Consider the following 24,108-nt stretch of genomic DNA (forward strand, 5'->3'; position numbering starts at 1 on the left):
AAAAAACAGGTTCTCTGGCCAAATTCCTCGTTTAAAATTAAAAAAAAACATCACACCAATACCTCACAGCTACGATAATACTGTGACAGATCAAGAATGGCTCGACCACCTGGATCCCGGACAATGCAACTAAACACACTTGTAACGGAAACTGTCCATCTGCGAAGACGTGAAGCGAGAAAGCTACTGGTCTGCGTATGCGTATCAAAACAACACTGGTTCTCATATGTCGGCACTGTGGGAAGATTCTAGGCAAAGAATGGGAGTAGACTGATACCGAATTCGCTTTAACTGTCCGTCATCATGGGGCAGTATACTGGAAAACGGCTACCATTAAATGGCAAACACGGTCGCTCCATTGGGTGGCTTTGCATGCAATTGTCGCATTCGTTCCCCATAAAAAAACTAACACGCGGTGACCAATACGGAGGCAGAAAGTATCTCTATTGTATTCACATCGAAAAAAATTACTAAGACTCCAAAATTGAAGCCCTTCAGTATAGAAATGTAACACCTTTACAGAAAGAATCACCAAACGATTTGGCTGCAACATGTACTGCGTTTTACCTCATCTGCACTGCTTGTTGTCTATAACTGACTTCTCAGCTAACACAACTTGCAAAGTGCTATCTTTAGAAAGAGGTGTTGGGCGTTTAGCAACAAAATCTTTACAGAGCGCAACGCATTGCAGACGCCCACGAAGCGAAAGCCTAAACACGACTTGCTTTAACCATAGGCGAGAGTGGGTCGCGTCCGTCAACACGAACACAACCAACCGTAATCCTGACAATGGCTAAAATGCGCGTGATCAATAGACAGGCACACTCGACAGAATCCCAAGCACAACAGCGCTCCAAGCCAGTGCTTTCAAGTGGGCATTTGGACGTGTTTCCACTTGGCCACAGATATATTGCGAAGAGGGCACGGTCGCACTTCGAACGAGCTGCAATCTGAACCCGTGCAAACTGAGGGCCTGCACAGCGTCGGATGGTTTCGTGGAACTGTTTACATGTCAAGGGATGGAAATATTAAGCACGCGACAACCTGACGCGCAGGTATAGTTTCAGCGGGGTAAAGCGCATTTCTGACCTCTCGGTAAACTTGATATTACGTTTTGCATCATTAATATGCAGTTGATTAGTTTTTAAAGCGTGAAAACCATCGCAACTTGAAAAAATCGCAGTGGGTAATTTTGAATTCTACACATCAGTATCCAGATGGAGTAAAAATTCATTTCAACACGAAAATCTACTTTCGGAAACGAAAAAAAAACAAGTGCCTTGATTACTGAATTAAACGAAGCGAATTGCGTTTTAAGCGAATTAAGAAAAAATTCTGCATGATTGACTTTTGGACAAATGGCTTGAGACTTAGGTTTTCTCTCATATAACTTGTTGGTGAACTTCAATGAACAGAGTTGATTATTTGTTCAGGAAATCCGCAATTGCAAAAAAAACCTACAGGATCGAGTATTTAAACACTATCGCCAGAAAAATATCTATCGCATAAATATACCTTGCATATGTGTCATGTGTAAGCGCTACGAAGCGTGTGCGGGCTTAGCTATAAGCATCAGCAAGCATTTCACAACTGTTTAGGTTTCCTGCATATTTTCCGTCGCATGCGTGAGTCGGTTTTTCTACAGCTTGTCTGGGTAACCCTATTAACTGGGCAACTTTGACGAGAGTTGCCCTATTACGTTTAAAGTGTTTCTGCAATAAAAAATGGGATTTCGACAGGACTTGATTGTATGTTGACCACAAAAGGTTAAAATGCACTTAACCATGTACTTAACGCAAAATAATTGCAAAGTTTCCACGTTAATGTGATTGCATAACTGAGAGTGTGGAATGCTAATTGTGAAACTGACGTGTTTCAAATCACCACTCTAGCAACGAAGAACAACGTTGCAAAATTCCTAGCGGCACAAAGACATTTGTTGTATCCACTCTTCAACTGTAAGTATTAGTTGTGTACAAAGGTATGCAATTAAATGGATCCACAGTGGAGTATTTAACATGGGCAGTTTTCAAGTACTGATCAACCAGCGACATCTTCGAGACAGACGGAACTCGACAAAGTGGAACATTTATATTGGCCATTTCCTCACTCCAATGACGCTGTACGTTCACCGAGGGAACTGACGTGATGCCACTTTTATGAGTGAATAATTTATAGCTGCCCTTGATGGCAAATGGCCCGGGTTTTTAGCTTCAACCGCACGAAAATAGATTTTTGCTCACGGGTATTTGACAAGCAACAACAGTTGGATTTTATACACGTTTGTTGTCATTTGTGCGTATTTAAATGACATTGTTAGTTGCTACTATACCACAATCTGAACCTTTTCGTCAACTATACTGTATAAATAACCTATAAAAAGTACGAAGCCAACCACTGTTAAACCAATGCCAAATCACTTACAAATCTGCACTGCTTGACAAACCGTTTTTGGGACGAAACAGTTTCGACAACCGACCTCACCCACACATACATAATTGTGACCTGCAGCATCAAAACCTTTTTAAAGCCTTGTAAAACCGATAATAGATCCATAAACCTGGAATACTCCTATCTATTCAGCACAACATTTACACAATTGTAAACAAACACTGATAACACTGTGTCCAAAGTCTGGTGAACTAATTTAAGCAAACGGCTGTGCTCTTGGCTAAGTTTTCGCCTGAATTGATTGCAATAGCAGCCAAAGCTTCAACAAGGCCCCGGGCGACGCCGCAGAATTCACGCTTAAATTGCCCAAGCGTAAAGGGCATTACGTAGCTACGAAAGAATGCGCCCATTTCGCTCTGTTTTAGCAATATATTTCAGCGCACTTTTTTCTGTCTCTTCACTTCGAAGTCCCCTGAAAAACAACACCAACTTTCCTGCCGCCTATGGCTTCTCCTGCTGTGAGCGGTGTACGTGTGGTTAAATGACAACGTTGCGTAGGCAAAAGAAAGCAATGTTTAATGTTTACCAACAAGAGATGCGCTGCTGTGGAATGTTGCTTTCTGTTCAGTGGGAAACAGTGATGTGCCTGATAAACACTAGCGCCCGTAATAAATCCTGGAAATCCAATCTAGCATTCTGACATCTGCTAAACGCTATATAGTTAGTCTGTTTCCACACCCTGCTATAAAACTAATATATACCTTGACATATACCTTCAGGTTCTTCGTTGTTTACGTAACTACTGATCGCCAGGCAACATATGCACAACACAGGTCAAGACAAGGAACATACATGACCTCATAAACGAAAGGTAAACACGAAATTAACCTGTATTAAATGAGTGCACAGCGGGATGAATTATTCACACGAGACTGAATGAACCGGCGCTGATGCGATGGAGCATATGATCTTTATAAATACCCCGCCAAGTTGGAAACCATTCAGAAGTATTGCCCTGCTACAAGTTGAACCGGGGAAATAAAGAATGACTCAAGACTTTCTCACGAACTTCCCTTCGACAAATTTAAATCAGACTGAAAAAAAGATTTACATATATGTATATGCGCATTATAAAAATGGACAAATTTTGCGAAAAGGTATCAAATTTTAGATGTTTCGTTGGTGCAACTTGGGCCACCTTGAATGGAAGTAAAAGCTCTACACATAAATTCCCCTGTACGACCCCAATACGTTTGAAATATGAAATTTTTCAGGGCAATGGTAGGTTGTTTACGCTTAAGCATGTTCCTACCGTAAAGCAATACACAAGACTGCCCAGCATATACGTTTAATGCCAAAGTTTGAAACAATCATAAAATACCTCACACTCACCTGACCAACTAATTGCCACACAATGTATACCTGTGCACATTCTGTTTGCCAAGCAAATACATTGGAACGTTAACAGCCTTAAACGCATTCCGCCACAGAAACCAAACAGTCCAGTTACTTTAATTCGTCGAAACCGGGCTCCAAAATACGTAATAATGTGGCTAACCGCGCTGCATTCTTCTTTTATTGTACGGTTTGTTGTTTGCTCAGACCCAATAATAAAGACACTGCTGCTATTTGACGTTTCAAGTCAGGTGACATGATTCTTATTGGAGTTTATTCAATGGTAGGTACTGTGAAACCAGAATATCACCTTGCTGGTATTTAAAGTTATACAATTAAATGTTTTTTTCAGGAAATTAATGCTTTTTGAATGCATGTGCTCTCATTTGGGGTAAATTAGTATCGTTTTTTTGTGAAATCTGCCTGTTGGTGGGCACAGGCGGTGTGCAATGGCATTCATGACAAACACAATTGTGTTCGAAACGTCTGCTTTATATGTCCATCTTCACATAGACAGCATCATGGCCATTCCTATTCAAAGTATTTTCAAATGTTGTGTGTGTTTTGTGGGCGAACTTAATAAAAAGCGATCGTGTTTGCAACAATTTTGTGAACCCACATTGGGTTCACTCGCAACGTGCGTTTACGTTAATGGAGCAAAACACGAACCAATAAGCGATAAGCAAACATTTACCCAAGCCACGTGTTACAAGCTGACAAAAATATTTAGCAAAGGTCACTGAGCAAAGTAGACCGAAGTATTTGCTTCAAGATTTGCCAGAACAACAGCGAGGAAGCGTTTTTTTGTCCGTAGCAAGGTGTGTTTGAGTTCTTGTGAGAAAAACAAGATACGTCATGAGTATTTTTAGTGTGGAAGCCAATGCTGCATAGCGCCCTCTTGCGAGTTGTAAAGTGTAGTATTTTTTAAACCCGAGCAAAATGGTTTGCGAACAAGCTCAATTTACGAATGTTTACAAGAACATGCCCCCACTTGCAATCACCTGGCAAAAACTTTTCCCTCTACAGATTATATCCATTTTATAGTAAACCCTTGCTTGTGTTAGCAGGTATGAAGTGGGCAACATCCGTGTGGAAAATAATAACCCTGCACTGCGGGACACAGAAGCAAAACATGGAGCACTTTTTACCCGAAAATTAAAGGCTTAGAGTGCAGAATGCTATACTATCCGCTCCGCCACTATGGTACTTGGATCGTCAGGTAATGGTACTCCACACAAAGCAAACAGAGGCAAGGGTCGGGGTAGCGCCTATTAAGTGGTAAGATTGGCATTTTTGGTTGAGCTGAATCCGCCCAATTCGACTACAACACGTCAGAGAGTAGACGTACAACTTCGACCACAACTCTATTGACAAAGCAGGGTCTACAGCGAATTGTCAATATTTGATATAACAGATACCTTATAAATACTGCATAAGCCTTTGTGCTAAAGAATGTGATACAGAAACTTCTCTGAAGAGTGAATATATATTGCCATACACACACCTTAACCTATGCTAACTTTGCGCAAGTAAAGATTATTATTTTAGTGCCTGCATACGAATGTCAACAACCTAATGTAACAAGTTACATAATTTTGTTCAAGTTTCATTTTACATATGACAAAAAATGTTCCAAACGTGGCTCTATGTGCTACAGCACCTAACAGGAAATCGCAATTTTCAGTTCCTCATAGTTCCTTAACGCCATAAAGTTTTACTTACGCTTTCTTTTAATGCTTCCCGGTGGTGTTTGAGTTCCCATATCTCTATTCAGCACATACTTCCTCAAACACTGCTGACTGCCTGTCTTTCGTTCGCTACTGCTTTGGTAATCCGGCAAAAGTGAATTCGAACTTCCGTTGCTGGACGTATTTCTCTGATTCATCGGCGTCATTACGAACACTTGCTTCGGCGGCGAAGGCAGAAAATTCCCATTTCCTTCACTGGCTCCAACTGCAGTAGACGTGGTTGGGATTCTGTCATTCATTCCGCTTGCCCATGGGTGGAATTTCCAAGAAGTCGGCTTGGAGTCCTTGTGAAGATTTTGTGACGAGCTGGCATGTAACGACCTCTCCGTCTGCTTGCTTTTAAACACCGACCAGGACAGTTTCGACAAAACGCCGCGTCCCGACCTCTTGGGCGACGTCTGGCGGACAGGGAAAATTGTGGTCGCGCTTTTTGTCCGACGGCATCGACAGCAGGTGGTTTCTAATGGAGAGGAAGGACCGACACTTGGCAGGGATTCGAAAGCTGATGGGAATGACAGTGGACGACCTTTAGCTGTCGTGTGGTTCTTCATTAGTATACAATGCCCTCTGATGCCTTACAAGAGGCCAGTTAACACACAACTACGTTCAAATCGGGCGTAACTTCTGTGCAACCGATAAACATTTTGATTTTTTGTTTGTTTGCTGTAACGTTGCATGAGTTGTGCATACAAAAGCGCCTCATAAAGACTATAACACCGTCTTATCGAATATTTAATTAAGTCCAATTTAGGACATCGCTGCCTTCGGACTTTTAAGTTTGTAATACTGAACGCCTCCTGAAAGCACCTGTCTTCAAACACCAAGTCAACTCATGTGTATATTTCTTAATTTAAGCGAATAAGTATCAAATACATTCAGCTTGCTTGCTTTCAAAACTGCAAACCACTAATTGCAATTGCATACGGCAAAACGTACTTATCTAATCTGTATATCATAGGTAACGTATTCTTTAAATTTGCCCGTAAATGCAAGCAAAACCCTCGTGCCACAAACAAAACAACTTGTCGCTGTTACGTCATATTAGCTTGATTTATGACGTAATGTAGACAATCCTGCATCGTGACAGAAAGCGCGGGATTTTAATGACATTTGGCGGCACACAAATTTTTCCAAAAGCTCCAGAGGTGCAGTAGGTAGTTGCACTCTGTGTGAACGAACATACGTGATAGGTGGACAGACAAACAACAGACGTCAATATATAGTCACACATTTCTGAAAAACCCATGTTTTAACATGTAGGGAAACGGAATTGTAGTCGACTATGTACATTACAGTCTTTCACGCATAATACATCATAAGTATATAACTTACAAGCAAAATCAGCTTGTGTCATTGCGTATATGCCCGTTTGTATTAAAATATTGTGGTTCGCCGCACCGAATTTACCGGTGATATGTGAAATAAGTAATGTGATACAACTATACAACAATTTTTTCAATGGTAAACACCACACATTGCAACAGTGGTTTTACTCATCATATAGAAAAACAAATCCGAAACAAGCTAAACAGTATGCCCAGAAACCAGGTATATTACTTACGTTGATCCTGTAACTAAACCTCCCTGTTCTTTGAACTACGCTGCCTGTTCCCACACTTTTCGAACACTTTATCTCACCAAAATCGACGCGACGCAACCACAAAACTGTAAAACACTGAAAACCGCATAATTCCAATAACGACTACGTGAACCACTAGTCGAGTGTGAGAATTATCACAAAAATCGAGATTAAAATGTTGACAAAGCCTGGCAACCTGCTGGTATCTAATTCCAAAGCGCAGGGGGACATTTGCCTGCAGCGACTTTGCCGGTTGCACGCTGTTTGCGTTTGAGCAGAAATTGCTGCAAGCAAAACTAAACCAGACAACTTGGATCGTTTGCAATGCGGGGGAAATGGTTAACGGTAGTTTTTTTTGTGAATTGCTAAATTTAAGAACTTCTAATCCCGGCGCAATAAAGCTGTGGACACACTATATACGTAAAAAGGTGGCATTTAGGTTCCTAAACCTATTGGTTAGTTTACATTGGTATATGTTTTATATGTATTTGCATTGCGCAGCTAATTAAAAATCTAATCAAACCTTGTTTAAAATAAAAACAGCACTGTTCAACTCACACAATTCAGTCCTATCACTAAGTGCAAGTTTATTTGGAATTAGGTGCTCCAATAACTTTTTCTACGAGGTTTTCTTTCAACCACAACGGCGTCAACGTTCCTACCTTCACGCCAGACCCACACAACACACCCAAAACCAACACAACCGAAGATGACTCACGCCATACAAACTACAAGTACGTTCCCTTATTTAAAAGCTGAACACGATGCATTGAACTTTTCTCTGCACAACATTACCACGCTTGACCAACGCAAACAAATAGCTGGTTGGTGAAGTTGCCATATATGTAACGTCGATAAATCTTGACGTATTTTCATCCTTAAAAGTCGACGGTTGCTTTGTAGCACGTGGCTCTCCAAAATACACTGCATGCTCTCCAACTTGTCAATAATGACCCGTCCACAACAGTTGTAAACACGCCTTAGGCCTTCTAATGATTAAGTTACAACAGAGGCGAAAGCGCTCCTGCTGCGAAAGGCATTGTCACACGTTCTGCCATGCTGTAATTGATACGTTTGTCTTAGGACTGATGTGCCGGCGAATCTTCAATGCCATTTTACTGTACCATAAATATATGCAGACGATCTTTATATTACTGATCTGTGATTGTTTTCATGTACCCATCACCCTTGTTTTCCTTGCATATACTTTGTGATGATATATAACTTTCCTATTGAAAACTGAACCTTGAACCTCACTTCAGTGTGCGTCTGTATTGGGAGCACTTGTATCTACCTGCAAACCAGGCCTATCAAAGAGCCCCCTCCAAACAATAATTCTACGCGCTCAGTTGCACGTTAATGGCTAAAATGTGGCGCGAATCTATTGCTTGTGGAGAGGTTACGGCTCAGCGGACGTAAATAAGGCTTCTCCAAACCACTGTTTTGCCGAGAAATGACGTTTTTATACAGTAGACATGACGTCATATTACGTCAAGGCCCGGTTGCGCGCAGGAAAGGTCAGCGTCCGTTCCATCATGCAAAACGTTTTGCATTGTGGTAGCCTGATTATGCATAAGGTGATACAAGACAAAGGCATACACTATATACCTATAAAGATATACGAAGCGGTGATAAAATTTGAAGCAATTTTCAACTTACAAATGCTCCTTGCTATTAAACTCGGACCAAAATTTCTTTCTTACAACTGGTCGTTGTATTGAAAAATACTCTGCAAAAGTGCTAATCTTTCATTTCCTGCGACGGTATCAGTTAGCATCACGGTAGTATAGCCGCTCCAGCATTTCTGTTGGTATGCACCAGTGCAACCTAACGTAGACCCCTAAAACCCACACACAGAATTCGCAACACGAACCTAACTGGAACAAACAGACAGGACAATTCCTGCTTTTCAAAACATATACTCGTTGCTAACCGCACAACAAACAGCCCGTGACTGACTACGATTTAGACAGGCTTTCTACATTCCCGGGGCTCCAGCTTTAGCAATGGGGTTTACCGCAACGAGGTAGCTACACCAACACGTGGATCACACTTTTAAATAAGTAAATTTATTTACTGCCAGGGCACCTACACACATACATAGGTCCCAACTATAAACTTACCAGTGCGGGAATTTGCGTAGCCTTAAATCACTGTGGTCTGTACATACTTGTCCTAATCATTTATACCACCTATTGCTAGATATCCCAAGGGAGATCAACATGCGATACACTAATTACGCAACGTCGCACACCCAAGTCGCCTTAGCCAAGCACACAGTTGCGGACACCAAGCAAATTTTGATAGCAGATGCGCTTTTTCTTCCAACGTGTTGGTTGCAACCGCCCTCGCCACGGCTTTCATTCAAAACACGTTTATCCGCGGCAGAAAAAGTGCGCGGGTTGCTTCCAAACCCAGTGGTCCAGTTAATCTGATTGGCGGACAAACAGAACCACTTTTGTGCATTGTTTACTTTCCTCACGTCTTTACACTTAGTTTCCCGACACTTACACCTAGACCACCATCACACAGTAATGCGCTACGTACTGGTCTTGCTAACGGCAGATTCGAAATAGTCCCAAGCTTATCTTACACCTTTCTGCACTACAGAGGGTACGAGTAAATTTATAGCCAAGTTTTAGATACTTATGTGTAACAGTTATAAATAAATACAGGGTTAAACCACAGCCTATTTTTATCCTATAAATCTCTCTTTTTCTCTCCTTTGCTGTGGATTTTTGACACAATCCCGCACCAACAACCTCACGTCTCTCTTTATAACGATTTCCACTCAGTTGAGGTTTTGCGACTTAGCGTTCGCTACACCGCTGTCCTATAACTCAGGGCATTATAAGGGTCGACTCCGGCGCACGGTCCTGAATAGCAATCGTGAGTGTTCGGGCTTTGAAGTGACAAAGACCGAACAAGACAAACTCGAAGCGTTTTAGTAAAGCATGTAACCAGAGTTCGTGTGTGTAAACACGTATTGAATGCTGGAAGGCTCGGGTTTCGACTGGAATATTTTGTCGTCTGGCCGTACAGCGAAGAATGCGTTTATCCTCTCGAAGAATGCGTTACAGGATCAGTTAAGCGCTGTGATTTCCATATTTATCGTCACCATACCCTTATCTGAGGGTGCAGATTTAGAAGACCACACAGAAAAAAAAAACTATTTCTTGTAAGTGTAGTGTATACTTATGTTTTTACGTATTGCATGGCACTTTCAAACTAAAGCCAAACCCCCACGAATTTGACTAGGGATAAGATCCTGTGTGCTGAAGAATCACTAATCATTGGTTTTATTTGCATTTCTGTCCTCTGAGCATATTTCATCAGCATTTGTTTAAGAAAAACAGAAGAATATACACAGGTTGATTGTGTATAGGCATACAAGATTTATTTGCGTTTTTTTCGTATTATGAAAAACTAAACAGATGCTTATTAGCGGTGTTACCACGTATAAGAAAATTATAGTTGCTTCAATGAGATGTGATTAAAATCTTACTGAGATATCAACATTATACACAAATATAACTTATAAAAAGACTATTAACTTACTTATGCAGAAGAAGCAGCAGCAGGGAACGCAGAGTAGATTTCCGAGCGTCTTCCTAACTTCATCCATGATCCACGACAGTAGCGTGATAAAATTGCCTGCGTCGGACTTGAAAATTGTGATATGAAGCAATTGGTGTGGTTAAAATATTCGTTTCCGTGATGCCTCACTGAAAACCTTTCCGCGTGTCATCACAAGACTGACATTTTACCCTAAAAACGGAAATCAAACCAGAAATCAGACGGCGTTGCAGCGCTTTCGGATTTTGTGACATTTTTTTAGAAAGTAGTAGTAAGGTTGATATTTATAATTCGACGCGTTTTAAATTAACATTGTAAACAGATTCGTTGTTTTTGTCACAAACTCTGAATTTTCTACATGAATGTTATTTCCATATGCTGGAATCATTCCAGAGGACTGCTTAATGCTAACTAACCTGAATGTTACCCCTTACCCGAGCGTTTTCTTTACTGCAAGAGTCACTTTATCGTGAAGCAAAGTGGCTTATATCATTTAGATCGATACTAATTAAATTACGAAAAACGGTCTATACGGCGTCCTTCAAATATACCAAAAAAAGCTTACCGGTAACCACAATATAGATGACTAATGAGTCTCAATCCTACAAAAATTAAAAGAGATCAGGCGTCTTGCGTAGTGGTCCCCCCCAAAAAACTATATTTGAACCATTTTATTTTTTATATTTTTTTTACCACATCGGGATGTGAACCTAGGATATCCTGGCCACGAATCCCGATCAGGTTTTCTGTTTGGTTTACGGGTCGGGCGCTTGACCAATGCTGCCAACCATATTTAAACCATTTCCCCAAATCAATGCAAAAAAATAAGCGCAATCTAATAGAGGAGAAATAATTTAAATTACATTTCCGCGAGGTGACACTAAAGTTTTGCGTTTGTTTTTTCGTAAGGTGGTGCGTTTTTCTTTAAACGTCGCGCGTCTCTTTCAGCAACAAAACATATTATTCCTTCGTCACAAAGAGAACTTTAGAGAAGGTGTGGTTGCTGGTTTCTTGGAGGGGGTAAGGTGTTGTTCATGTACGTATAGTATATCAAATTAGAACAAATGTAATGGGTTACTGCAGAAAACAAGTCCAGATTTTGAATAAAAGTTGTATTGGTCAAGTAGATTTTTAATAATGTCAGTAGCAGCAGCACCCTAGAGTTACAAGCCATGTAATTACTTGTGACGTTTTAAAATTTATACACCTTACCCTTTTCAAGTATACGTTAGGTTTTCAAAAAAGGGCCTAAAAACAATTTTTGGGGTGGTATGTTCAAAATTAATTAACGATGCCCAGTCGACTAACACGAAGAAAAGACTATAATCTGGTAGATGACACTTATGACACAAGGCTGCCATTACACAACGACGAAGCCTTTCAACATGGAATACAATTCAAGTCCAAGGTGGGAATATATATCTCACATAATGCCCTAATTAACTGATTATTGGTATTGATATTTTCCAATATTTTCTAATACTTTTCCAGTATATTGGGACTCTGGACGTTCCACGACCAACTGGAAGAATGGAAATAGTTGTTGCTATGCGAAGAATTCGGGTATGAATTGTTTAACATTTAGTAACATGGTTCAATAAGTTACAACACGGTTGGAAATACAGTTTCTCCCAAATATAATAGAATCAATTAAGATAGAATCAATCAAATCTTTACAGTTCAAACTTCAGGGAGCATTTAAGTAAGGGTGGAGGTTTAATTGCATTTTACTGAAACCAAATTGCTCTCCCATTTGTTTTGTGTATTGATTTATTGATTGAATGAAAATTGGATAATTGTCACTTGGGGGAAGGACTTTAGTGGTATATTCTGTTGAGCTGTTAACAGTTAATGGGATTGTGGTGTTAAAAGAACCAATTGTAATTTAAAGTCCATAAGATATTTTATGAAAACACCAATGACTTACATTTTTCACAAGGTGTGTATTTGCACTTGTCCTACAATTTTCACACAGAATTCTAAAAAAATAAACCATTGGCGGGTTTTCTATGTTGTTGTAGGTGCATTATGTAAGATTTGCTTAGTCATTGTGTTTTGAGAAATAGTCACGATAAACCAAACATGCCCCTTTTGTATGGTTTGTTGACCTTTATGATAAATACATGTAGTAGGAATGCATGAAGTCAGCGAAAAAAATTCCCTTTACATGAACAACATTAAATTTACATTTGAAGTGATAAAAGATAAGAAATCTAAAGTAAAAAAGATTCTCTGATTATGTGCTGTGGTTAGTCCAGTGAATTTAATTATCTCACAGCTGCCAACAGGATATCCTAGTGGGTTGTGTTTAAATACTAGACTAATCAGGCTTGAACTAGTAAATATGGGGCACCACTTCCTTCAAACTTTTGTATGTTTTAACCATTTGGCTTGCTGTGCTGTATGAAAATTGTGTGTTGTGTGTCATAAAGGCATGGTTTAACATCACAATTCGCATAGGTTGGAAGCCTGTTACTGTGGCTGGGTAGTTCTGGTGTTTGGTGTGTTGCCGTTGTCACTATTTACTAACCCTTGAAAACAGGCATTGTTTGAAAGCTAAAATCCAGCGATCTTCGCTGACAAGATAGGGCAAACAAATCGATTCCAGGATACAAAATCCAGATCGCGGAAACCTCAAACTTTGGCGCAAAGTAACATTTCGACTTACAAGTAGAGTGTTGTTAAATTGTAAATAATTCATAGAGCGCCTTTCCGGCGCTTTACTCTGTATGTGTGCCAATCACGCTTGGTCAATGGAATAGGATTTTTGTCGTAAATCGCGGGCAATAAAAGGGCGATTAAATTCTTACTATCGCTAAGCAGCAGTAGGTCTTATCGACGTTCAAATCGAAGCGGCTGTGTTTTTTTCGTGGTCGGTGTCACTCGACAAAGCGGAAGCAATTAAGTGGGATTGTTCAATAGGCTTCAACCACATCCTGTTTTGGCGTTGTACAACTCTCCTAATGACTGTAGTAATTCTCCCATTCCCCGACACGCAACCTAAGACAAGTGAAAAAATACATTATTTTTGTGTGATTAAAATTAAAAAAAAATTTTTTTTTAAAAGAATTATTTTCTTCATGGCCATAGTCATCTTATAACTAAACGGCAAGATTAACGTTAGTATCGTACCCTTCGCAGCATGTGATGGCTGTGTTTCGCTTTGTTGTCACGCTTGCTTTATTTGTTGGTTGTTTTGATAAAAACAGGATGTTGCTTAAACAGTCAAGTTTCTGTTTCCACTCCATGTTGTTTGACTTAAAAGTTCCCAGGTATCTGCAATAAAAAACTAGTTTAAAAACTTTGAGGTAGTTATTTTTGGCGCGCAAAATCTTATTCTAAAACTAAAAAAGTATTTTTGTTTCGGGAATTAAGAAAGGTAAATTAAATTTAAGCATTTGAGCAGTGTGGCGGCTGGCCTTGTACGAATTCGTTTATTCCCTTGAGGGCCAAACAAGCAAATTACCGATTTTTAATTTTAAGTTTCCTCTTCTAAATATCGATCATTGGGCGGCAAAAATAGGATACAAGGACCAAGAACTTCCCTAATCCCCTAAATATCTGGCAAAATTGGATAAACTGCAGTCAAGGTTTTGTATAGGCCACAATTACGCCGAAACGTGCCGTGCACCTGTACCACGTAACATAGCGTGACGTAGTGACCTCGTTTGACGCACTAAGGCCGTTGTTCTGCCTTAACCACGATTTTTTCGGGAAACCGTAGTTGCGATTGTCGCAATTTGTCGGTGATCTCAAGTAACTCAGGTCCCGCTGTTTGTGTGATTTCATGCGTAAACTGTTCTGGTTCCATGAGAAACCTGTCCATTGTTGTGGTGGTCTGGAGTTTCTTGTTTGTTAACACAAGGTTTGATTTTGTGTGAACACTCCTAAGGCTTTGTTGACCTGGTTAATGTAATGTAATGGCCTTTACAAATTAGTATCACAAAGTTCCACATTAAACTTGAAAACTTCTCTTATGTTATGCCTATTTTTTCCCTTTTCTTGTCATATCAAAATATACCATGGTCTATTGTTTGTTTATGGCAGAATTTTCAAATCATTGTTGACATTATATTAGTATTTACACAGTAAGGAACTATTTAACTATGTTTGCAGTATGAATTCAAAGCCAAGCAAGTGAAAAAACGCAAAGTCAACGTGACTGTGTCAGTGGATGGTGTTAAAGTGGTTCTCCGCAAAAAGAAAAGGGTGAGAAGATTTTAATTATTAAAGTTCTTTGTGTGAATAATTACTCGTGATTTTAATCGCAGAAAAAAGATTGGGCTTGGGATGAAAGAAAACAACTTGTTATGCATGACCCAGTGTACAGGTGAGCTGTACTATCTGACTCAAAACTTGATAGCAATATTTAAAATCATGTGATAAATTATGCAACATATTTTTTTTGTCCTTTAACATCATGTTTAAACGGTACAATAATTTGTAATAGGAAAAACTGGCAAATAAAGGTATGTTGCTTTTTTGATAAATATTGCTCATCTTTCTAGAATATTTTACGTATCACATGACTCGCACGACCTTAAGATATGGAGCTATATAGCCAGGGATGGATCAAGCAATGTCTTTCGGTGCAATGTATTTAAGTCAACAAAGAAGGTAAGCACACATGTTGTCTCAGTCAACCTTTGGCCAACTATTAAAGTCCAAATGAACAACTTCTTTCTCTTTTGGGACAGTGGTATTTAGATGTGCTTTAATTGCTATGCCACCTGTTCAAAACTTACCATCGCCTCTTAGCTTCACAAAAATACAGTTTGCATAAATTTATTTTTGGGTAATTGTATCAGCAGATTCTTTCATGTTCAACACAATATCTAGTATATTGGTCCTTACAGAAAAATTAAAAATAGTTTTTTTTTGTGCCTTCTTTTCACTCATTTGTATTGAGGCCCAAACAATAATAATAAAAAGAAAAAATAATATTTTACTGTATGTACAGAGTCATGCAATGAGAATTGTTCGAACCATCGGCCAAGCTTTTGAAGTTTGCCACAAGTTCAGCGAAACTAGAAGTGCTGAAGGTGCGAGCGACAAAGAACAAGAAAAGAAAAATGAAGGTAAAATGCTTCTTGATCAAACTCCACTGCTTCAATATAATTTATTTTGCTCTTGTTTCTTAGTTCTTTTAATCTGTGTGTTATTAGTTGTGTTACCATACACAACTTGTGTATCAGAATGACTTGTAGATATACAATCAAATTAATGGTAATTTCAAGAAGTTAACAACTTTTTACAGAGCGGCAAGCAACAGTGGGAGGTAATGAAAGAACGGAACCAAATGCTGTACTAGAAACTGATATTGATGCTGTTGAAACTGTGGATTCTGAGCCAGAAATAATATCCAGGTCTGGTGTAACTGATCTGGATTCCGTTCAGGCCAAGGTAAACTGCACAAAATTGATTTTACAATCTTACTCTAAGTGTAGTCATTGTGATTCAAAAAACACTAAAACGCCAATATTTTTTCAAATTAAACAACATCTACAGAGTTTTCTGTTGTGATCTATCGCTATAAAAAAAAATTCTGTATACACAAAAGACTGTTTTTGCCAAGCTTGACATTATCTGCTGCCAAATATGTAGTAATGCAGACAGATGACAATGTCTGTGCAGTTGCAGGATTAAAATTCCTACTTGACAATATGGCCCACCATGCCACATGGTATTTATTATACAACACAGACTGAGTGCTCTGGTTATAAGCCATGTCTGTTATATGTGCCCATAGCCAGGAAACAGATGACCTTTAAGCTAGGAGTTTCCCATGCACCAGATTTATAAGTTTTTTGCATATGTCAAGTTCTAGTGATTGCCTGTTGATAAGTAGTGTATTACATTGATTGTTTTTGTCAGATGTGTTTTTTTTAACATTTAGCCGAAATCTCCCGATTCTTTGGCTAAGAACAAAACGATACCTACCATCTTGCCGTTAACATCTGGGCATGCTCCATTAAGCGCTCATCATCAAATTCAATTGATGCAACAGCAGGTTCAACAATCAGAGCAAAAATCTCAGTTCGCTGTGGCTAAAGTAAGTACCTTTTGTTGTTGTATGAAAAGTCCTTGAGATGTCAGCCTTTATCTAAGGGTGTATTGTGAATTGCAATGCCTGAAAATCCTCACCTGTATACTGGTCAGGTAAAAGTGATAGTGATCCTAAAAATGTCTTCAACGCACCTTGCTTTTATTACTTTTACATTGTTTTTTAATTTTGCCAACCTAATTAGTGAGCTATATTTTTCCAAGTACGGTTACATTATGTCTCCGTTTTCATAAAATGTTTTATTACGACAGGTACAACTTCTAACTGACCAACTTACAGCTGAAAGAGCAGCTCGTACGGAAGCCCAGGTGAATATCAACACAATTTTTCTCCATAAAGTTGAAATTAGTTGCCCGTAGCTTTTAAATCCTTGTATAACTGCAGTAGGAAACTAGTTCCTGTTTCTAACTTACATGTTTCAAATACATGATAGACTCGCAACCACCAACTTCTTCTACAAAACTGTGAGCTTATCTCACAAGTGAGTGTCATGGTTTCACAAATGAAACAACTTGAAGTCAAATTGGCCAAAGCTCAAGGAATTTCAACTCCCACAGGTAACACATATTTCAGCAGTTTTTGGTAAACAACTTCTCAGCCATTTTGGTTGTGCCTGTGATGTCAAAATGCCCTTTTTTTCCACAGGAACATCCAGTAGTCAACTAAGCGAATTTCCCATTGGACCTATTATTGTGGATACCGGTGGCATTATGCCTAATGTAAACCCCATGCAAACATACAAAGATCTGGACCTGCTAAAGCTGCAGGTGCGTGGAAATGTTCTTTGACTGAAATAATAGTAAAGCAACCAGTTAAAAATTCATCATTTTGTGTTTGTAATTAGGAATTTTCTGCTTAGAACCTTGTATTTATACACTAAGCCACATTGCAGTTACACGTCTATTTAACTACTTACAATTAGATTCTTGCCTGTCCTAATTGTTTTCTAACACATTACAATATAGATTGACTGATCGCCATTATTGCTGCCAACAACTTAACAGTCATTTCACCCTATGTACTTTGGGTAATCAGTGTATAAAACTGTTGACACATAATGCAGTGCTTTTTTGTACAAAACATGTCTTCAGTGTGTTCAATTGGGAAATTTTACTACTAACTATAGCACTGGCTTTATCATTTTGATTTCAGTCAGTGCTTTTGAGTACAAAATATACCAACCAATGTTTTACTTCGGTTGGTTTAGAGCCAGCCTATCTTGGACAGCAGCCTGTTTGAAAACACCAACATCTCATCATTGCCTCCAACCACCCCACCCTCAATTAGAAGCGATTCCTCAAGAGGAACAAGATCGAAACCATCTGTAGGAAGCAAGGGCAGAAAGTCTAATGGAACATTCAGTAAGTGGAGCAATTTACCGAAGTTGTAATTTGTTGTCATTCAAAAATGTGAAGACCAATGAAAATTGACCAAGTTTCAAATTAGAACCAAGTATAAAAAAACAGTAGTGGAGACTTCATAAATATTTAAAATTTACCACAAACTTTTTTCAGACTTAATCCAACACTTTAACATGTTTGCATTGATCTTTAAAGTACAATAATGTGGTAAATTTGAGCATCAAGCACATATAGTAGGTTGCACATCAATTAATATGTGGGCAAATATTTGTGTAGTTTCGTCAGAATCATCAAGTGAATCATCAAGTTCAAGTGACGAGGATGAGGTCGCCACGCCAATAGGACATTCACAAGTGTCCAAAACAACTTCAAATGCTTCCACCACAAAAGCTACCTTGAGCTCAAGTACAACCACGAAACCTGATGTGTTGGATCTGCTTAATTTTGACGACACAGCGTAAGTTGCTTCAATATGATTTTGAGATGAAGTTGTTTTGATCGCTCCAGGAAAATATTTAAATATTTTTTATTCAGAAAAAATTTGATATAAAATAGTAGTACAAATCTGCATATATTCGATCAGAATTTTTATCTGAAAAACTGTTCACATAAATAAATAAATCTGTTACTGAAAAAATGTTCCTAGACATTCTTTATTGTAATCACTATGAATAGATCTGTGGCCTTTCTATGTATGGGTGCAAATATGGTTGTGGGCAAAACCACACAACCTTACTCAGTCCAAGTCCAGACACAAACCACTGCTTGTGTGCCAATTACCACATAGCAAACTTCAACTTTATGGTATAACCTAGCAATCATGTCCTCTTCATTTCACAGCAACACATCTGTGTGGACTTCAGGCATTGTCACACCCTCACAGTTACAGCGTAACAACAGCAGTTATCAACGCAGCATGGCAACTGATAGTCTGTTCGATTCTTCCTCTGTGTTTTCTGTATCGCATTCCATTCAGCAACCTTCAGCCAACCAAACGTATGTTTTCTGTGGAGTTTTCCTCAACCAAAAACCTATCACTTCAAGTTAAGAAGATTTCGTTTTACAGTTTTGTAAACTTTTTTTTTTGACACAGAAATGGTTTTACTTTGTCACCAATTCTCAACTTGAACAACACCAGTTCCTCAACTAGCACTACCCCAAGAACAGAACCCAATAATAGAAAAAACAAGGTAACGTACAAAACTTTTCAAGGCATTGCAATTACGGGTCCACATGTTTGGCAATTGCCCGATAAACAACTTTTGTATTCTAGGAGTCACCAAGCACAAACCCGATCAAATGGCGCCCTTTATCGCCACCTAGCAGCAATTCCACAGACTCTCCAACTTCGAATAAGTGAGTTGTTGTAATGGATTTTTTCGGTTTTCGATTGGAAATACAATATCATTCGTAATAGCACCTTTGAGTTAATATAAGCCTTGTGAACTTGTGCGCATACATGGCAAAGGCGTATGTCGTGGTCTGAATCAAATTTATTTCAGTCTTGTTGTCCCGTTTTGCAGCGACTGGAGCGGAACGCAAATCGGCGATCCCTCCCCTTTGTGCTAAACACGGTTGGTATGTGATTGTGACGTCACAGTCGAAGCTGCTTTTCGTCATTGGGCAATTAACAGTAGTAGTAATTGCTTTTAGCGTGTCGCTGTGGGTTATATGAAATCTCCTTTGGGGCGCATTAACTTTTGTCGTTTTGTCTCGGTTGTGTGATTGGATGAAGGTCATTGTTTCGTTGTCTTAACCGTCAATATTATAATCAATATAATAAAAGGCACAACATTTTTTAAACCGCTAAAAACGTGCATGTCACCACTACACTCTTCAATACAATACAATAAAAGGATAACATTTTTAAAAATTCTCAAAACGTACATGTTTTTCCACTTCCACACCACTGCGCTGTTTACTCTCTGCTCGGAATATTGAACCGCGAACGGAGCTAATGGACTTATGTTCCCAGAACTACTTTTACCTTGCGCTAAAATAGGAGTCAAAAAGCATGCAGAAGCATTGATTTGTCGTCATCTGATTCCACCAGGCCTTGGAACTCCTTGGTGTTAGACTTAAATATGCATTCTGTGGTGTATAGTGTAACAATATTATGTATGGTTAATTAGTCGCATTATTACCAAAAGTGTGTTTGAGTAGACGGTAGTTATGAAGTATGCATGTGAACAGCAGATTTTAACTATTTAAATGAGTATAAATTAAATTATAAGTTATTTAACCTGCGAGACAATTGTGGTTTGTATTCAATATGGTATAATGGTCAGCAGGAATCATCTCTTTTCCATTAGGAGTTTATCCTCCGTTGGACTAAAATGCTAATGAATTTTGAATGAAATTTCCAGACGGTCGGCGGTGTGGAAATATAATGGGAACGTTTACATACATATATTAATGCACTGGCAATGTTGACTCTAAAATTTTTGAATAATTGTTGAACAATTTTGACCCACAGATGAGAAAAGCAATTATTTTGTGTACTATAAGTAGAATGCAATTGATTTTCCATTTTAATTTTACAATTATTCACGTAATAATTAGACCTTGTTTTTTGTAGAACTGCAACTCCGTCATCAGAGACAAAATCGTTACCGAAGATCGACCCGCCTCCGAAAGTGACACGTAACAGTTCTGTGACGTCACCCACGGGTTCACGCATGCGGCCCCAACTGTCGGGCTCATCGTTGCCAATGGACGAAACCATCGTTCTTTCCGATTCATCGTTGATGCAAGTCGAGGGGGAAGTCCCACAGGCAACGACCACAAGCAAAGCACCTGAGAATTTCGGTTTCGCCCAAAGCGCGGAGAATCCCAGCCAGAAATTATTCGATTTCGATCCAGCCACTTACGAACGTCAGCTGCGTTACGAACCTTTGCAAAAAGTCAAATCCGCTGCGTGGCAGCAGAGCACCGTGATGACGCAAGCTCAGTTGTCCACGTCTACTGGTGCAGAAAAGTTTAATGTTAAAAAAGTGCATTCCGAAACCTTCGTATCAGATTTCGCCGACGCTCCAAAGGTACTTCCCCTCGAGACAAACGACGAGACTGACGTCACAATCGGATCGATGTTAGATGACATCGAGAGTCAGTTTATGACGGAGTTTTGGGAGGGCGACACTAGCGAGAGCATGTGCGCTCCCATACTACCCGAAATTCCAGACAAGGACACGTCATCTTCGAGTGACAACATCGATTTACCGAATTTATCTAACACAGAGAGCCACGTTCTGAATTCCAGCACTCCAATACCGACATGTGATGCGCAGATGACAGAGCAACATTCCTCTGGTCCCAAAGTCTCATCCCAAAGTACATCGGCTGGCGATAAGGTGTCTTTGTCAATACCCTCTAACTTACCCCTTACGAAGAACACACACAGTGGCAGTGGTTCAGTGTCAGTAGCTTCCAGTGATTCGGGCTTGGGAAACGCGATGAAGTCCTCTCAAAACACACGAAGTCCAGGCCAGCAAAAAGCGTCGCCCCTTTCAGACAATTCCACAATTTCCAGATGAGTATTTAAGCATCTGAATTCTTCAATATTTGCTTTCCTGTTCTGCCTGTCGAAGTACGAGTTGCTTTAATGTTTTATTGAGGTGTTTCTTGAATGAAATCGTGTTAAAGGTTGCTTCCAATTTTTTTTATTCTTTCCGCTTTTGAAGCCTTTTTGATGTTTGCCACGCTCTAACTTAAATCGTGTTTTTATTTTTGTGCCAAACGCAATGGGCTAAGAATTCCTTTTTATTTTAAACCAACACATTCAATATAACTCCTGTACATTTAGCGTTTTTATTAGTGGACCAAGTACACACAAACTTGGGATGAGCCTATACCGTTTGTATATTTGCAATCATCACTGGGTACATAATATCCGTCAAAATATGGTCAAATGCTTTGCACCGTATGTGAAAAACAACTGCTTTCGCTTGCTTAGGGTTTGTCTATTCTTATCAGATCTGCATTCAGCAACTGCTTGTAAGCAACTACGTTGTTATATAGCCTGAGATTTTGACGAAATGCGTGCGCATACGTATTTTCATTTTTTCTTGTTGTTCCGCAAATTAAAATTTAGCGATCAAAAGGAAAAAAGGTACTTATAATTCGATCATATTGGGATACATTTCACCATTTACTGATGTCTCAGTTTTAGCCAGAACATCACTTGTTAACGCTTACCTGCTTGCATTTGTTGTAAAATTACGTCATTGTGACATCATGGGTTACCGTATGTTCTTTTACCTGCCTAATAATATTTTCTCCTCGTCAAATCTTGCTGACGAATACAGTTTTTATAATTTCCGCAAGCTCCATTATGTTGTATATTGTGAAGGTATTTTCAATTAGCACCCTTTGAGTTGGTTTGGGCGAATTAGTGGTCTAGAACAGTGGTTCCCAAAGTGGGCGCCAGCGCCCCCCTGGGGGCGTTTGCAGTCGTACGGGGGGCGCTTGGTGACATGGCAAAATTTCTTTTATAGCGCAAGTCAGTGTCGCCCAACCGGTGGTACGTGTACCACTAGTAGTACGCGACCGCATTTCTGGTGGTACGTGACCACCTTTCCGTAATTTGCGGGTATAGTTCGAATATAACAAATCGTAAGTGATTTCAAAATTTTTTCTATGGTCAACATTAAATTTATATGATCAACATTGAACCTGTCCTCAGGGTTTCAGACTTGTGAAACACCACCATTAAATTAACATATAAAGGTTAATTGAACCCTGTCATGACGAGAAACGACATTTTATTCACGGCTAATCGCTGGATATTGCCAACAGCTTTAATATATCTCCGTAGGGTTGCACCTAGTTTGGTGCCCAACGGATGACGGTGATTGTATAGTCACCACACAGTGGAAGTCTTTGCTTGGCCGTTTGGTCAGCAAAGTCGTCTGAAAGTCACACCAGCTGCGCTGATGAGACCTTTTAGGTCGAAACAGTGGCCATCTGTCTGCAGCTTACACAATTCATATTATTGGCTCCACTTTGCTTAGCTTTAATATTTGTTCGAATGCGTCTTCGCCTAGCTTGAACCAGTGTGTAAGGTTAACAAGTTGTTGTTAAGCAGCTGTGGTCATTAATACAAGCCCAGTATTATGGAAAATAAGATTTTCCCAGCATACAGGACTTGACTGTTGATAAACTTATGTTAAACAACGATACATATAACATGATCAATACTCCTATTTCAGGGTCCTTTATTCCATACTCGGGAAAATATTACTGCCACCAGTTACTTAAAAAATTTGACAACAGCTTACCTCAAGAAGAACTTTTGTTGTAAAATATCAAACAAAATACTCCCAGCAATACAATTACTCTTTATATTTGAAATAAAGTCACAAGGTAGTTCCGGTGCTAAAGATTAGCCTTTAGGTTTACAGCCTTGTCACGTCAGCAGTAAGTACCCACCAATGTCATTTGCCTTATTACTATATTCTAAAAACGTATAATTCCCACATTTGCTTGTAAACACATCTGCTTTTGCGAAAAGGTCAAACTTCTGTGCTTCTATTGCGTCACAATTCCTGCCGCGTATGATTGGTGTGTTTGAATTAATTTGTCATGCTGGCTCTGGTCCGTATCCAATCACAAGATAGCCAGCACTATTTTTCCAAACAGTGCTTTGATGTTTGGTTTTGTATCCGATATTCATTTAAGCTTGTAGCAAGATTTCTTTCAAATTGCTTGTTCCTCTTTTCAAAGGGATGGCGTTGATTTAAGACCAATACAATTGCCAGGTGTCCTGCATAGATATCCTAGCAATTGATATGCTAAGTTATAAATGCCTTAGTTCAACAGCCCACGAGGGTTACCTGTTTGAGCTGTTTGGCCCCCATGAAGCAATTTCTTACCTGTTATGCAAGTTTGCGTTGTATTGTACATCGTGCATTGTTACCGCCCATGTCAGTAAATTGCGATGCCTTAAAATTGCAAGCAACATGACGTGCGAATTGAAAATTACCAAATCGATTTTAA

The 24,108-nt window shown here is 39.3% G+C and overlaps 2 protein-coding genes across 4 annotated transcripts in view; one reads left to right on the forward strand and one right to left on the reverse strand.

The window, feature by feature from the left end:
- LOC145913031 (uncharacterized) overlaps window positions 1-6,152 on the reverse strand; it is a 58,646-nt gene extending 52,494 nt beyond the window's left edge. For all 3 annotated transcript variants that reach the window (XM_083000543.1, XM_083000544.1, XM_083000542.1), the window contains exon 1: window positions 5,509-6,152. In XM_083000543.1, coding sequence (XP_082856669.1) covers window positions 5,509-6,085 — 577 coding nt within the window. In that variant the 5' untranslated portion in view covers window positions 6,086-6,152. The remainder of the gene's footprint in view (window positions 1-5,508) is intronic.
- A 5,634-nt stretch (window positions 6,153-11,786) lies between these two features.
- On the forward strand, window positions 11,787-22,436 carry LOC145913147 (uncharacterized). Its single transcript, XM_083000703.1, has 17 exons — window positions 11,787-12,097; window positions 12,181-12,252; window positions 14,806-14,898; window positions 14,961-15,019; window positions 15,198-15,306; window positions 15,650-15,767; window positions 15,947-16,092; window positions 16,586-16,741; window positions 17,005-17,061; window positions 17,187-17,310; window positions 17,399-17,520; window positions 17,961-18,114; window positions 18,391-18,571; window positions 18,955-19,110; window positions 19,208-19,304; window positions 19,388-19,470; window positions 20,693-22,436. Exons 1-17 carry the CDS (start codon window positions 11,981-11,983, stop codon window positions 21,645-21,647), a joined length of 2,799 nt encoding a protein of 932 aa, XP_082856829.1. The 5' UTR covers window positions 11,787-11,980; the 3' UTR covers window positions 21,648-22,436.
- Window positions 22,437-24,108: the final 1,672 nt, after the last annotated feature.

This window comes from Ascidia mentula, chromosome 9 (genome assembly GCF_947561715.1).
Source record: "Ascidia mentula chromosome 9, kaAscMent1.1, whole genome shotgun sequence".
In the NCBI taxonomy this organism is placed as follows: domain Eukaryota; kingdom Metazoa; phylum Chordata; class Ascidiacea; order Phlebobranchia; family Ascidiidae; genus Ascidia; species Ascidia mentula.

Bases quoted from the DNA above. Each gene is read 5' to 3' on its own strand.
- LOC145913147 (XM_083000703.1), top strand. From the start codon at position 11,981: ATGCCCAGTCGACTAACACGAAGAAAAGACTATAATCTGGTAGATGAC. The intron at 17,311-17,398 runs GTAACACATATT...TTTTTTCCACAG, and splicing joins AGGAATTTCAACTCCCACAG to GAACATCCAGTAGTCAACTA. The intron at 18,115-18,390 runs GTAAGTGGAGCA...ATATTTGTGTAG, and splicing joins AAAGTCTAATGGAACATTCA to TTTCGTCAGAATCATCAAGT.